Source organism: Lepidothrix coronata, unplaced genomic scaffold, assembly GCF_001604755.1.
Source record: "Lepidothrix coronata isolate B3197 unplaced genomic scaffold, Lepidothrix_coronata-1.0 Scaffold38, whole genome shotgun sequence".
NCBI classification, from domain to species: Eukaryota; Metazoa; Chordata; class Aves; order Passeriformes; family Pipridae; genus Lepidothrix; species Lepidothrix coronata.
Genome location: NW_016690218.1, coordinates 236555 through 252604, shown reverse-complemented (window position 1 = coordinate 252604; position 16050 = coordinate 236555). Strand labels below are relative to the sequence as shown.

General features: G+C 41.1%; 1 protein-coding gene across 1 annotated transcript in view; it reads left to right on the top strand.

Moving 5' to 3' along the window:
- ALK (anaplastic lymphoma receptor tyrosine kinase) overlaps positions 1 to 16050 on the top strand; it is a 307709-nt gene that overhangs the window by 258956 nt on the left and 32703 nt on the right. Inside the window, exons 10-12 of the mRNA XM_017812959.1 lie at positions 2845 to 2939; positions 4307 to 4450; positions 13636 to 13798. Of these exons, the coding sequence (XP_017668448.1) occupies positions 2845 to 2939; positions 4307 to 4450; positions 13636 to 13798 (402 nt within the window). The remainder of the gene's footprint in view (positions 1 to 2844; positions 2940 to 4306; positions 4451 to 13635; positions 13799 to 16050) is intronic.

Genomic DNA, 16050 nt, shown 5'->3' with positions numbered 1-16050 from the left:
TCTCCAAGTGGCATTTAGTGTGCACCCTCAGGAAAGAGGCTGAGGATCAAATGCATCACAGATTTGGTTTCAGCGGTCCCCTCGATGTAGCACCAAGGTTCACTGTGGGTAGGGCAGGGCGTTGATTTTCAGACACAGCCAGCTGAAAGATGTGCAGCTGAATCAGTTTCCACCTTACCTTTTTCTGGATATTTCAGCAGCATAGAAGGGGAAACAAGAAGCTTCTACTGAGCTACAGCCTGTACTTAACAGCCCAAGTTGCTGGTTCTCCATAACATAACAGACTGTGAGCAGTGGTGGTTCGGGACCTGTTTCAGTCATCTCTGCTGCTGGCACAGTAACTTGCAGGGAAAAAAGTAAATCAGAGCCCACTGTGTCTGTCCAACAGCTTTTGTTTAAGTCTCGTATGGCAAGTTTCAAACTGAACAGCTTATGTTTATGCTAGAGCTTGTAATTTCATTTGAAGTGTTGTGGGATGTCAGCTGTAGAGCAAATGAGGGAAAGAGGCAGGGGGAGGGCAGCCAATTCAGTTGGAAGCCAATTTAATATCGAAGGATTTTATGTTCCTTCCAGTTCTCCTCCTAGACATACCCACAAGGGGTTTTAGGTATCCCAGCTAAGAGCTATGAGACTGCTGACAGCATCAGACTGCAGTTGCACTTTGTATGGATTGGAAAGGCAAAAAATACACTTTTGTGATCTTCAGATTTATATGGATGGAGCCTGCCACCTTTTGAGCTGGTAAAGATGGATCATTTAGCAAGGAAAATTACATCTTGCTATTCCTCTGATGCTAGGGGTACTCTTCCTTCACCATATCCACTATTATTTGTGTCAATCACCTGCTCTTTCAAGGTAGCTACTCGTGTCTTTAGAACTTAAAAAGCTGGTTTTAGAGAAGTCTCTCCATGTGTCCAGCGCATATCTCCAGAGTGAGAAATTTCATTATTGAAGCATCATTGTTTTTCCTTACCAGAAATAAAGGAGGAACATTGCAACTATATCAGATCTTTTCTGTTGTGAATGGACTGTATTCTGTTCTAAACCCCTTACACCGTTCAGAAGCTGACAGGAGTTTTTTCTGTTTCAAGTCTTCGCTGTAGTCGGGTCAGCTTTTCTGGCCATGTCCCCACCTGTAACTAGGCAAGAACACCAATTGCAGGAGATGATGCCACTTCAATCTAGATATGCTCAAAGGAATGTGCATCCCTGGAGTCTGTTTTGGCTTTTGCCAAACCTCACTGTCATCTCTGGTGATGAAAGCTGCACTGTTTGAGAACAACATGGAAGTTGGTTATGTTTGTTGACTGAGTCAGGAGGCTCAGTCAAAATCCACATTCAAAACACAGGAACATGCTGTCCCAGAGTAAATATGCATATGACCAGGGAAACCACAGTTGAATTTTGAGGTTCTGAGGTTGGTTTTCTGGTAAAGGAGTGGTAGTATTTAAAAACAATAGGAGTCAACAAGACTGATGTAAGCATACTGATAGCATACTGAGAGAAAATATTTTAGACCCAGTACTATGCATAAAGGACCAGAGTCTGTGAGAAGAAAAAAAGTTCTGCTGGGTGTTTAGATTCTTGCTACAAGGAAGAGACAGAATTTCTAAAGCCTTTTTAAATAAATAGGACTGCTCCTCAAAATACCATGTTCTGTACAGTATTTGGTTTTCTTGTCTAAACCAAAACACCTGAAAGAATTCACCTTCTGACTGAATACTTATATCTAAGAGATGGAGCAGGAACCATCAGCAATAGATCTACATTAAAGAGACCCACGAATGACTTAACTTCGGCTGGCATTAAACATCAAGATACACCAGATAATTAGGTTTAAATAATATTTTGTATTCACTTGCAGCTTGTTCTACAGCTCATGTATTTATAGGCTTGATGCAGCCTCTCAGCATTGTATCTGACTTCTGGGCCATGGCCAGCTGCTTTTAGAAATTGTTCTCCTTCCTAAGCAGAATATTATGATTTTATGTGGCAGATATGCATTGGGAGAATGTGAACTTACTAAGCCAAGAGAAAACCTAAATCTCTGAGTGCACAGAATTAATGCATGGTCAATATACTGTCAGATTTGAAGTATTTGGTTATGGGTTATTTTTTGCTCTTCCTGTTGACTTGTAATATCACTGAGGGTGAATTTACAATGATCTTGCTGCTGGTAATGTAGGAGTGGCAGAACTTCCTGGCAATAGCCAGCTGAGAGGGTGGAAGTGATTTAAGGCAAACCTGCTCAGCTTCTATAAGGAGATAATGAGTCCTGCTCTTCCTGTGGACTACCCAATGTCAGTTCCTCTCTTTTGTGACTGCCAGGGCTGTTAGATATCCTTCACTCCCTACAGGGTGGATCAACACCAAATACTTTCTAAATTGGTTTCAGCCTTTGATTGCCAGTTCCTTTTAGAAATTCCAAATTACTTCAGAAGCCCTGCCTACTTATTTTTCTTAACACTTTAGGGTGTAAATCACTTGTGAGAATAAAATCACTTAGGGGTCTGGTTGGTTGTTTGTTTTTTTTTTCATCTGTGCCAGAAGCCAGGGGACTTTGTGTATGAGTGTGGTCAGAAAACACACTTCTGCCTCCTTCAGATTGTATGTCTCTGGAGGGAAGAGGGGCTATATTCTTTTATTCTGTCTACCTATATTAATGTATTGCTCTCCTCCTCAAATCATCTTTACTTGTTACGAGTGAAGATATTTTCTCTGTCAGTTTAATATTTTTATATGTGAAAAGTTTTTCTCCCCCATTCAAAAACTGCTTTAATTGTGAAGAGCTCTGAATTTCATCTCTTTAGCAAAATTTAATCCCATTTTTTCCAATACACGCAGGTTTTGGTTTCAGATCATCGCTTCATGGGAAGAAGGATCAGATGCCATTATTGCTTTTGACAATGTCTCCCTTAGTCTGGACTGCTATTTAACAAGTAAGTTTTCATTTTATCTCCAAGTGACTTGTCCTTTATTTGCCGAGTAATTGAAATTTGGAAACTGTGGGGAAGGGATTCAGTATCTTCAAAAGACTCTTGAAAGGTAAAAGAAATAGCTGTGCTTAGGCAGAGCAGCCTGTTCACGTACATACCTTATTAGTGGAGCCAACCAGTGAATGGGTTCCGAGTTTGGCAGTAGGTGAGTAGCGAGACATATGGTGTGGGAGAGCCAGCTTCCAGCTGAGACAGTGGCATCACCTCTCCATCCAGGCTGATGCAGCAGCCAGTCTGTGATTATAGATTTCCAGATGACCTGGTTTGCAGTGTGACAGTTATCAAAATGAATGACAATTGGACTGTGGCTAGGAAAAGACAGGCATCCAGTGATTGACACTAACTTTGCAATAACATTGAGCACGATACTCCAGTTAAATTAGAATGAGGTTATTTTATTTGGACTGACGCACGTTTAAGTCTGAATCAGACTAGGATCTTCACACTCTACTGCTCTGAGGAAAAATTTGGATTCTGATCCAGGCTTTGGGATTGACTGGCCTCTAGAATGTGCCCAGTCTATACCTCTGATGCCAGATTTCACCATGTTTAGATTGATATTAAATGTTTGTGTCTGGCTCATCTTTCATAATCTCATGCATAGTGAATTGCTTTAATTTGTAAATGTGTTTAATGATCTGTCATTCTGTACCTCAGACCAAAAACTTACATGAGGATTGGAGGATTTGCTGCTCTGAACAAATGAAACTTCTACCTTGGGTTGAGCAGTAGAACTTAAGTACATTCTTTTGTCTCCTAGGCTTGAAGCTACAACTTCTGTAGCCCTGCTCAGACTGAAAATATCTAAGCCACTTCCTCATCCAACAGCAGTCAGAATGTTTCATCTGCTTTGTAGTGTGTTAATTTGCATTGGCTGGAGCATGAGTCTTTCCATTTATGCAGTAATACCTCTTGCTTTCTGTGCATACGTGCAGTATACCTCAGGTTCAAGTATTCTAAAGAGATCTTAAAATCAGGTTAAAATTAAAAAAGATTGCACATACTCTCACTGGCTAAAGAGAAAATGTATAACAGTTGCTAAAGATTATATTCTGGTTGTCTGCTTTGTGTTTTCATTCACTTGCTGTTTTGCCTACCACTCATTCCTGTTTATTTTTCTTTCATCTCAGTTGTGTAACAACAATGGAAAGTAAATCTGCCTATTCCTTTTAATAGCGTTACATCCTGTGACTGCAGGATCTTATTCTCAGCACAGAAGTCTGTAGCCTTTAATTTAACTTCAGTTTTGGATTACGTACTGGCTTAGTCACCCTCAGTCATAAACCCATCTGTCACTTCTGGTTTTCTAGTCAGTGGAGAGAAGACACTTCGAGGTATCACTCCAGACTCAAGCAATTTGCTCACCAGTAGAGGTGGCCAGAAGAAATTTGGATGGGAACAAAAGCTTCTGGGAAATCTCCAACTCAACAGTGCCCCCACTTCTGGTCCAGCAGGTAACTGTCTGCTCTGAGAAGCATCATTAGATAGGAGAGATTTCCAAGTAGTACAGACCACAGTTAGATGTGGCTAAATGCAATATGATTTTTTTGTTCCACAGCCTCTGTTTAGAGCTTTTCTCAAGTCCCTCACAAAGAAAACAAAACAAGTTCTAGAAAGCAAATTACCTGTAGCTGCTAACTGTAACTTGGATTCTGGTTGCAAGCTGGTGAAAGAACCAGAGCGAGCCTCTGTTGAAGTAAAAAGTGCTTTTAAACTGTAAGACAGTTTGTTTGGTGTCATGATCATATAAAAATTGTCAGTTCACATCAAAGTGAACTGTCCAGATTGACTGAGCTCAGCATGTGGTAACATGAACACCTAACTCTAGTTAATATAGGCTTGGTTTAAAATAACATAGCCTTGCTTCTTCAGTAATATTTTCATTGTCCATTTGAAGCAGTATAGCACTGGACTCTGTTTTAAAAATACGATTTTTATTTAGTTAGAAAAGTCTTGTATGTTAATGTTATTTCATTCTCCCCTACCCCTCTGCTCCTCTTTCCAGCTTAACTGTGGTGGTGTGGGCCAAACAGATGCAAGAGTTCCCTTCTCTTCCCTTACCCTCCCATCACTGTCTCCCAAATGGTTCTTTCTTACCTCTCCTAGGCTTGCCCACGTATTCATAGTATCTGTTTTGGGCTCTACATGTGCATTTCCATTTGAATCTGCTTCCTTCCCTCAGCTTCTCTTCCTGATTTGATTCGGGTAGCCACGACCTCCTACCTGGGGAAGCAGGGCTGACCATGGAAGTGAGGGGTAGCTACTGGAGAGAGAAGCACTTGTAACTGCAACCCTCAGCACTGTGTGTAGCTCCTCTCTTAGGACTAGCTAGTTACCTGCCAATTTGAAATACCACCCCTCTTAAGTTAGAAAACAGATGTGTGGTTGATACATGGCTCCTTTGTCAGTAAGCCTAGGGATTTGGTCCTGCTGCCTCCTTTTCTCTTCACATCTTAGAGAGACTTCTTTACATCTGTTCTGTCTGTTCTGTCTCACTCTCCTACCTGCAGTGTGCTGTTGAATTGCACAGACTAGTTGTGTTAGCTCTGATACCAACAGTGGGCTGGTCAGTGTGTCCCAAAGCTCCACACAGCCTTCAAAACCTGCCTGAAAAGCTGGATGCATTAGCCCACTCCGTGCTGCTGCAGCAGGGCAGCTGCTGCTGCCTGAGCTCTCTTGTTCAGAAGCGAGCTCTGGCAGTGGAGGCTGATGGTACAGCCTGTGGGGAGGGCTGAGCTGCCACAGGTGGAGCTGATGGATGCTTTATGTACTGAGCATCATACAGCAAGAAAAGTGCAGGAGCACTGACAGGAGTCTCGAGGGAATGAGTCAGAGGGGATGAGCCCACATGAGATAATAATGCTGGCTGGGTGGAGCTGTGCTTTAGCTTTAATTGTTGTGTCTGGGTCTGTTACAGATGTCATGTGTGAGCTTGGGCTAGTCAAAAAAGTGTAATTTTCAAAAATATCTTTATGTCCTGTTTGAAGATCCCTTGATGTCTTCCCTTCACTATCTGTATATCTGTTTCCTGCCGGTAGGTGAAGTCGTCTTTTAAGTGCTCTCAGTATTGCCCTTAGGATCTTGTGGTAGGATCCATACACAGGTATAGGTTATGGACTTCTGGCTGACTTTCCTTAAGAATGTCAGTGCTTAGGTGGTAATGTAGTTTCCTAAGGCACATGCACATTTCCTTCCAGTGTATCTGCTGTTTTAGTAACAGTAAAAACATTAGATATTGGATTCAAAGTTAATCTAAAGTGGGTGTGTGGGCTAGAAATCTTGTGGCCATAGATTTCTTTGAGAATTTTGTTACTCCCTACTTCTCACTAGACCTGACATCTTCTAGCTCTTCTGCTCCCTGTCCTATGTGAGGAATGCAATTTAAAGAAATGCCTGGATAGTAGAAATAATGGGAGTCAGATTGAATGAGGGTAGAAGAGAAGGTCACTAAGGTACTCTGAGCAATTAAAATAATTTTTTATCACCTTGGGGTGAAAATTAAAGGCAATTCCTATGGTATCTAAGCCAGCTTGCCTATTTTCTGGGCTTTATCTTCTGTGCTGTTCATATTCTGTCTAAAATTGTCTCTAGTCCTTGAGGTTTGAAATCACTCCTGTAGCAATTTTCTCCCTTTGTGCCCTCAGAGTAGACAGGGCAGAAATCAGAGAAGCTAAGCAGCAGCAAGCCATTGCATTTCTGAGGGTCTTTGCAACTCTGAACCACCTTTTTCCTTTGTGTTGCCAAGTCCCTGCCTGTTCTCAATAAACACTGCAGATGCTTGTTTGGTCCCTGGGCTATGCATTTTACCCAGCTTTAATCTTGTTTCTTTCTGCATCCTGTAATGCATTTAAGAAACCTCAGGCTGAGTCTGTCAAGGCTTTTCCTTTGATGGCCACATATTTGCTGTTGTGCAAGAGAACCAACAGCATCAGCACCACCCTGAAGTCCCAAAGACTGCATTGACCAATATGAGCTCTGCCAAAAGTAATTACAGCTAATATGATCTTTGACTTGTGTGATGGATCACACGCTACAGTATTTCCTTCTTAAGAAATCATATTAAAACAAAGAACTGTGTTCCTGAAGCTAAGGAGACAACAGGATAATAAAACACCCTCCCTAAATCCCCAGGCCCGCTCAGCCTAAGCAGCAGGAACTACAGTCTGAGAGACAGGTACCAGTTTGTTTACCTGACAGTAAATCCAAAGATGCTCCATTGCTTTCAAGGATATGGGACCTCCATTTGCTGCTTTGTATCTGAGAACAATCTCTTACATACGCCTGCTGCTTTTGCCTGTGCTTGGAAATCCATTTTCAGCAGAAGTGATAGTCAGCACCACCAGCCTCCCCTTCCTCTCTGTTGTCAGGCCCTGTACCTACTGAATTACTTCTTTATCCTTGTCCTTGCTTATTGTGGCTTGACTTGCCTCCAGGAGGTGTACACTGGAGGTTCAAAACCCAACACAACCACAATGTGAAAGATTCTAAAGCTTCCAGAAATCTGTTAACCCCTATCCTGTGTCACACATGGGATAATGAATGCACTGTGTGGAATAAGACCTGAAATTGCTACAACCAATGTGGTGGTGTTATTTTCTCAAGTTTCTAGATGCCCAGGACCAACACAGAAGAATTCCTGTGGTTTTCAAGTTACTTGCAGTACAAGGTGGCCATTATTAGATAGATGTTCACAGAGCAATGCAAATGCTTTCTGTTTCTATTAACTAATGATGTTTTATTTGCTGAAATACCAGTTTCTTGCTGAAATGTTGCAGGTGAAACTTAATTCTAGAAGCAGCCTGCAAAAAAGTTGTAACAAGGCCTGCATATACCAGAAGATTCAAGCAGCTTTAATGGAACCAGGATTTTTGATTGAAATGGTTACATCTGTCCAAAAAGCTGGGTGCTCTTCATTTTGTTGTAAACTAGGCTTACTTTGGTTTTGTTTTTACATTGATTAGGTATTAGTTTAAGTAAAACTCAAAGCTGCTTAAACTATAACATTGTTCAACTACCAATTAAAAAGCCAATTTATATCAAAGCAATGCAGTTTCCTTTTGTAGACAAGGCTAGAATATGGGAAATACAGGCATATAAAGATACAGTGAGCAGTAATGAGGAACTCGAGGTAAACAAATTACTATCATGGAAACTGGAGGAGACAAAATGGGATTCTCAGTAGGTGAAAGGAGATAACAAGACACAGAGCAATCAAGCTTTAATTAAAGATTTCTGGTGTTTCTGAATAGGCTGTAAATACCATGAGAATAGCCTCTCTTTTGATGTTACAGCTTCTCATGTGTCCCACGACAACTTATTTGCGTTAGGGCACACAGTACAAAAACGGCATGTTGTGAAATGTGCAAAAAGGTTGACCTTTTTTCCCCTCAAATCTAGCATTATTTTGTCCCTTCTGTCTGCATATCCACCAGCTGCTGTACAATTGTGGTTTCTTGCATGGAAACTGTCATCAAATCATTTACTCATGCACCCTGGCCTACAGTTTTCCTCTGGTCTCTTCCCCACAGCAGTCAGTAGTTGCATGAATTTTGTCTTTTCCATCAGGGAGAGTCCTGTTATGAGTACTTCCTTGGCTGTTTCTCGGAAGAACTCTGAGTCACATTAGTTAATCAGATGAAGGAGCTGAAAGGAACAGCGGAGCAAGTATTAAGTAAACGAAAATTACATTTGGTTGCTCTTTGTGTGCAATTATACTAACTGAACTGTTGGTATAATGCAATAAAGGTATCTGCAGAATTGTGGTTTTGTATTAAGCACCAATTAACACAGTGAATAACAGCTCAGTGCCCTCCCCCCAACAAAAGTAACATCCTGAACAGTGATGGAAAATGTTCAGAGACAATGGTGGGATCGCAGAATATGTAGGTATGAATTTCTTTATTGCAGTGTTTACACTTGCTTTCTCTGTAGGATTGAAAATAGCAAAGGTGCAATACGGAAAATGAGCATGCAACCAGATACCAACATAGCAAAGTCGAATTGGCATAATTGCTCTCTAGAGTTAATCATGCAATTGAAATAAACAGGGCAATTCACACATTTCAGAGCTAAATTTTAAAGCTGCTCGCAGCAGTTTAAACTGTGCAGAAACTGCTATAGATGTCAAAAGGTTTTGAAATAATTTTGCCACCTCCACCCATTTTGGTCTTTGTTATCTAAATGCATTTCTACCATACTTTGTAATTGTGAACAAAAAAATTCCAAAAACTTAATAGCATGTCTCAACACCCTTTATGGAAGACTCTTTAGGTGAAACATAACAAAGAAAAGAAATTAGTTGTCTTCTAGTGTCTGGTTTCAGAAGGTGGCAAGAAACAAGGTGTTTTCATTGCTGTTCAAAGTCAGCAATGCCCTTACCTCGTTATACTGACCACAGATAATTACTTACAAGGATGCTTGTTTTATATAGACACTTAAGAAAAATCAAACTTTAGATTATTTCTTTGAAACTATACTTATCATGAATCTGGCATACGTGTCATCACTGCAGATCTTGTTGAACTGAAAAACATGTCCAAGCCCTCATTTAGAAAATAGAGACAGAAATAGTAACTCCATAAGTAGTGGAAAAGCTGACCTACTTTTAGTCTAGCCATACCTCTATAACTGGTTCTGGTATTGCTGGCAAGACTCACTAATTTCTATGATCCTTTTATATCCCCCTAATATTTTGTAGACACATTTATGAGGTCAGGGGCTTCAACTGTGAACACAAACTAGTTCTGCAATTTACCATCATCTTTCAACCCCCTGCCCTATTAATCTCTGGCAAACTTAATCCTGGAAAAGGTAATAATCTCAAATTACTGCTCACAGGACATTGTTAAATGGCAGAACCCAAAGCAAAATTGAAAGGTTTGTCCTTCGTTACCTCACTGAGCATGTTTGTTATGTAGTATATTTTGCCTACAGACTTTCAGCACAGACCTTGGAATTACTGATAATGCATAACTGAGACTGCTCATGCACTGAGTAAAAGGTACAGCTCTCCACACAGACCATGGTGCCAGTGGCAGCCAAATGTTAGTGAAGATTAGGATGGGCAGTTTCCTGTAAGCCTCTGATTTCCCACATTGCCCAAATATTGTAAGGGAAGCTTTTGAATGTTTTTACAAATAGATGAAGCAAATGTTCTGCTTGCTCATGGCGTCAAGTTTGATGACATCTGCCTTAGAGGAAGAAGTAAAATGAACTCTCTGAGGAACAGCTAAGAGAATTAATTGCCTCCAGAAGTTTGGCCGTGGGGGTTCTTATGCCCCTGAAGCATGAGACTTTATAGCCCTTATTAATGTGGTTTTTTACTCTATTGAAAGTAGGAATAGCCTTTTGTCCTGAAGAGAGGTTGTGGCAGCATTTCACTAACATGTTATTCTAGGTTCCAAAATAAGCCAAGTATCATGATGCTTGGTTGGCAATTTTCTCAAATGACTGAAGTTTTGGTATGGAATGAGTTTAACCTTGGTTCAAACCAGCTTGATTTAACAAATGCCAGTTAATACACTTAGGCCCTTGAGGTATAACTAAAATGCCTCTGTCTGTTTTGTGGTGCAGAGTTTATGTGCTGTATATGTGGCATTGAAATTTCTTTCTATGTTAGAGGTATAAATGTGGTTTAGGCTTTGCTCCACTCATCAATGTTGCTGGTTATTATTTGCAGCAGTGCCTGCAGGAGTGCTGCCTCAGGCTGCAAGTGGCATCAGAGCTTCAAACAAGTTAGTCATTTGAAGTCCTGTGGGGTTTTGTTCATTTTGTTTTCCAAGAGTAGGACATCACTCCCCTTTACCGTTGCTGAAATCCAACACCTTGATTGCTGTGCATTTTATGTATCTAGCCAAACTGTGTGAAACCTAGAATATCTGCTGTACTCTGTTCTGCATGAGTGACTATGTATGTAAATACATCACTCAGTAAATCTAATCTGGAAAGAAAATTTGGGAGGGAAAAATTTTTTTTAAAATTGTTTTAATAGAGCCAAAATTACATTTCTTGCAAAATGTTGTTTCTGGGACCTTACCAATGAGCTTGTTAGGGAGCTTGAGGAGGGCAGGTGAGTTGGTGAACAGGCAGAAACTAAATGTTTCCTCAGTCATGTTTCTTGTGAAAGTGGGGATTCTGTCAAATGAACTGATGTATAAATTATTCACTGAAATGTAGTACCCTAATTCTGAATCTCTCTGTAATCTTTTCTTCCCCCACCTCGAAAAGGCATTGTTATTAAAACAGTTAACATCTTGCAGCTTCCAGTGATGAAATATGTGGGGACCCTACATTTAACTACTTGTTTGGTTTCGTCATGCGAATGCTCAGCTCTTTCTGGAAACTGGACATCTGTAACTTGTGTGCAGTTGGGCAAACTTCCATAATCTGCAAGGTTTAGACTGCAGAGTCCTGCTATTTTTCCCGTGGTGTGAGTGTGAGGTGCCAGCAGTTTTAGCCTGTCGCACACAGCAGTAGGAAGGAGAGATGTGCTGTGCCGTATGCGACAGACCACAGCTGTGCACAGATGGAAAAAATCTGTGCTTCTCACCAAGCTGCTTAAGGATTTTCGATTCAGTGCTGCTGCTTTAGTCTTTGGAGATCAAAATAATGCTTCAAACTGAATTACTGTAAACTGCTGTGGCATGCAGCAACCTGTAGAAGTGCTCTCTCTGAGCTCATAAGACGTGCTGTAGTCATTTCTAGAATCAAGAGAAAATCAATACTTTACAGGGAATGAAATCTTACTTTTAAAAAGGAATAGTGGGTTATCTAAGGCAGCCAGTACTCTGTTTTCTTACTGGGTTAGCACTTTCAGCTCTTGGGCTACTGTTATATATGCACGCCGAGGGCTGGCTCTGTGAAATGTGTAAGAGAGCGGAGGGGGAGAAGTGCGGGGGTTTTAGTCTGCATCCAGAATTGTAACTAAGACCCATCTGTCCTAATTATCTTGAAATGAGGGGCAGCTTCTTCCTGTGCCATATTCTGTCCCATTTAATTCAGTGACAAAGCTGTTACATGTTGGACTGGCTTCCGGTATATATAAACAGGAGGAGGACTGTTTGCAAGTTAATGCAGCAATGACAGATGAGGAGATCGTGCAACACCTGGCCATAGGTTTTGGCAAAATCCCTGCTGGTTATATTAGGTGCAGTTCTCCCCATGGACTTCACTTGGGCCAGACTTCCTCCTGCAATGTTTTGGGCAAAGGTCACTACCCAGCTCTGCTAGTTCTGAAACACATTTTTCCCATTCTTGTCTACCATCTACCTGAATAGAGCAAGTAAATATGCTTGCTAGCACTGATTGAAGCAGCTGCAGAACAATCTTGTATACATGACTGTATCAATAACAACAGGACCACTTTTGAAATATAAGATAGCACCTCCTCTGCTCAGTCATCTCCAGGTTCCTTATATCATACTCCTTGGCATAACATACTGTGGTTTTTCATTCCCCATTCTCTCAAGCACTTAAAAGCCAGATTCTAAGAGCTTAGTGCAGATTCTCTAACCTTAAATTACCAGCACTGTTTGCTCTTACCCTGATTCTGCCTCTGCACTGGAAGTGAGCCCGCTCTCATCTGTCCTAGAGGCAGGAAACACAAAAGCTGCTCTGGTTGCCTCAGATTGAAGTCCGCAGGCGTAATGTTTGCAGCAGAAGGACATTCTCCTTCTGCAACAGGAGAAGGGCTTTTAAGGAACCAGAGGGCCATTAAAGAGCATTTTGGAATAAGATCCCCAGTCCCTGGAACCCAGTGGGAACCAAGAGCTGCCAGTTTCAGGTCCAGCTGTGCTGTGTGTTACATGTGTAATAGTCTAGAGAGAAGTTTGCCAAGGTCAGGTAAGCAGATACGTGTGGAACAAGATTTATTTCAAAGGATTAAATCAGAAATGTAAAGCTTAACCATAGCAGCACTATGCACACACTATGTCTGTCCTAGGGTTTTATCACTTCTAGTTTTCCTTCTTGATTCTCTCATGTTTTGGGCTGACTGTCCCCTTGAAGGTCACCTGCATCTACCTTTGGGAACATATTTGGTATTTCACTGGAGACATCCAAATGGCTTCTTATTGTTCCAAACGAAGACACTTGCCTGCCTGCTTTACTAAACATATGTTTCAGTGCAGGTGGCTAAGCCCACTGGGGTATTGCAATGTTAAATCACTGTGATAGCTGACAGAATGAGTCTCTCATCTTCCATTTAGTGTAAGATTTTGCTTTGGTTTTGGGGTGTTTTTTGCAAGGATAAGTATCTTCTGGTGCAAGACTGTTGATATCAGAGCTACTGAAACATTTTGCTTTAGTAACTTCTAGACCTTGCTTCCTTAGGTACCTGTTGTTTTGGGGGTTTTTGGGGGGTACGTTTGAGGCAAAGGAGGAGAGGGGAATTCTTCCGTTTGCTGTCTTAGAATTTTAAGACTTTATATTGCCACCCATTGCAGAAGGATTGGAGAAATAAGTGAAATAACTATGTAAATACCCATATAAAACAAGTAACAGTGGCAAAAACCATAGAGGACCCTTGCACAGGAGTTTTGAGGAGGGGTGGTTCTTGCCTTGGTCCGGCAAGCAAAGTGAATAAAGAGCAGAACATGCTCTTGGATGTTGGGATCATGCTTTGTATATGTCCTCCTTTCAGAACACTGGTTATTTACAACATGTGGTGCCAGTGGTCCCTATGGCCCCACACAAAGCCAATGCAATGATGCCTACAGGAACTCCAAGCTCAGCGTGACTGTAGGAGCTGAAGGGATTCTCCAAGGCATTCAGATCTGGAGAGTACCAGCTACCAACACATACAGGTAAGGAAACCCTCTCTGATTGTCGTGGTGTATCTTTGTGTTTGAAACTTACCCAAGCTGCAGATACATACTGGATATTTATGAAGTGTTGCCTTCAGAAGTTTGGCCAGAACTACTGGGGGTTTTACTTCTCCTTGATCCTGTGTTTTCCAATGTCTCCAGTCTCAGATTTGTTCTCTGGAAGATGCAACTTTTTTGGTGAAAGAGAGAAGAAAAGAAAGAGAAGCAACTATCTGAGGCAGGCACATCTTCAGCCTAAATGGTTACAGGTTGTGAGAGCTGTATCAGTAGCTGAAAATGAAGCATTTTGACCTCCCCAGATAAAGAGGAATATATATCCTACATGTCGTTCATTGAGTTCTGGGATCAGAATGAGTTTTTCCCACTCTTCACCTGGCATAGGAGGCACAATCATATGTCAGCGTTTCACAAGGGACAGCTTGCATCAACCTCTGCTCAGCATTTTCACTTTTTTGAATCTAGACATGGCAAGTTGAGCCTGTAAGCCTGGCTTACCACTGTAAAATTGATTTTGGAAGCCAGCCACCTAAAAGGTAGGCTGTGTGATACTGAGGGTTCTAATGCTTAAATCCCTCAGTGGAGTTATTTTCCAAGAGAGATGATCAGATACGGTTCAATGCCACTTAATCAGATTTTCACCAATCATTTTTTTTTTTTGCTCTTGCTGGAGAAAGAAGTACAATCGAATTGTAGTTCACTGTATCTGAATGGTAACATGAAGCCATTACATGCATCAGTTTGTAAAGCAGAACTGTCATTTTGAATCAGTGACTGTCTAGTGGTAGGTTTTTATGCAACATTCCATATTGAAACCAATGATGGTATCATGGATTTCAAAGCAGAACATTCCACTGAAGGCTTTGAACAAATTTCAATTAAAATTTACTGGTCCCATCTTTTTGTTGAAAAAGAATGTTAATATTGAGGCTAGATGTCAGTCTCTAGCAGAGGTCTAGTGCAAAGCAGTTTTGAGAAACTTGCTAGGCTAGGCATAAGTTCTGCCTGAGTGCCTATTACCACAAGGATTGATGGTAATGAAAAAAGCATTAATGATATTTTACCCAGCTATCAACAATGAGATGCCTGAGGTGAACAGAATTTTTCAGGACCAGCATTCAGTAAATACGATTTTAAAGTACAGCCCAAAAGAGAGCAGGCAATAAACCTACAACATTGTCATTTCTTTAATATCAGAGTCCAAGAAGAGCCAGAATTGCCATGCAACTGTAGGCTGATTTTTGCTACACAATACAAACCAGGGGCCCTGCAGGGAGGATCTGTCTATTTAAGTCCTATAAATGACCTAACAGACTTTAAAGTTCTGTATAGATAATAAATGTATAATGTCATGTGTAACGTATATATAAATGGCTGACATTTCTCTTAAGGCTATAGTAGAAAATTCACAGCCTGGGGAAAGAAAGAGGCAATTGTGGGCTTAAATTAACTTGACATCTTCCTGATTCTGGTCTGCTGAAGGGGCAGCAGAGTCCCCCAGTATAGCATAGCCCTAGGAAAATGTCAAGTTGCAATATCAATTTTAGGGCTTCCCAGAGTCTGGACTCACTGCCTGTATTTAGCTCTCCCCTGCAGGCCTGCTGCAGTGTGGGTCCTGTAAGTCAGCCTGATAGCGTTGCTGATATACCTGACCTGGAGATAAATCCTCCAGCTGGCTGCTGGGCTCTTAAGAAAGCTGCTGTTATGCCATATCAGTGTGGTTTACACTATGTAATGTACACTCCTGATAATTCCATTAAAAAATTGCATAAAAAGGATATTGATTTTGTGAGCACGAGGCAGAGTACGCGTTATTAAAATACAGGCAGCTCACCTGTGCATAAAACTCTACTAACACAAGCCAACCACACCCAGAAAACCCCACCATCTATGAGGGTCTGGATAGGCTGCCACACACTGTAGTACCCACATTTGAAAACTGGAGTCTTACACGCTCTGGTTTGCTCACATGGGTCTGCACATTATGTAACAATAAAGGTAGACACTCTACAGGAGTATTTTTCCTTCCAGATTTCCTTCTAAAGTCTTCAGAAGGAATTCTAAGGATTCAGAACGTCTCGTCATCTAGGCCTATGATCAAGTATGAGAGAAGTGAACTGTAATAAATTACATGTTATCATCCATTATCCAACTTCTTTCCATTTTTAAAGGAAGAGTCTCTGGTTCATTTTGCTGAGCAACCCATTTGTTGTCGCTTCCACTGTCCTCTCTTT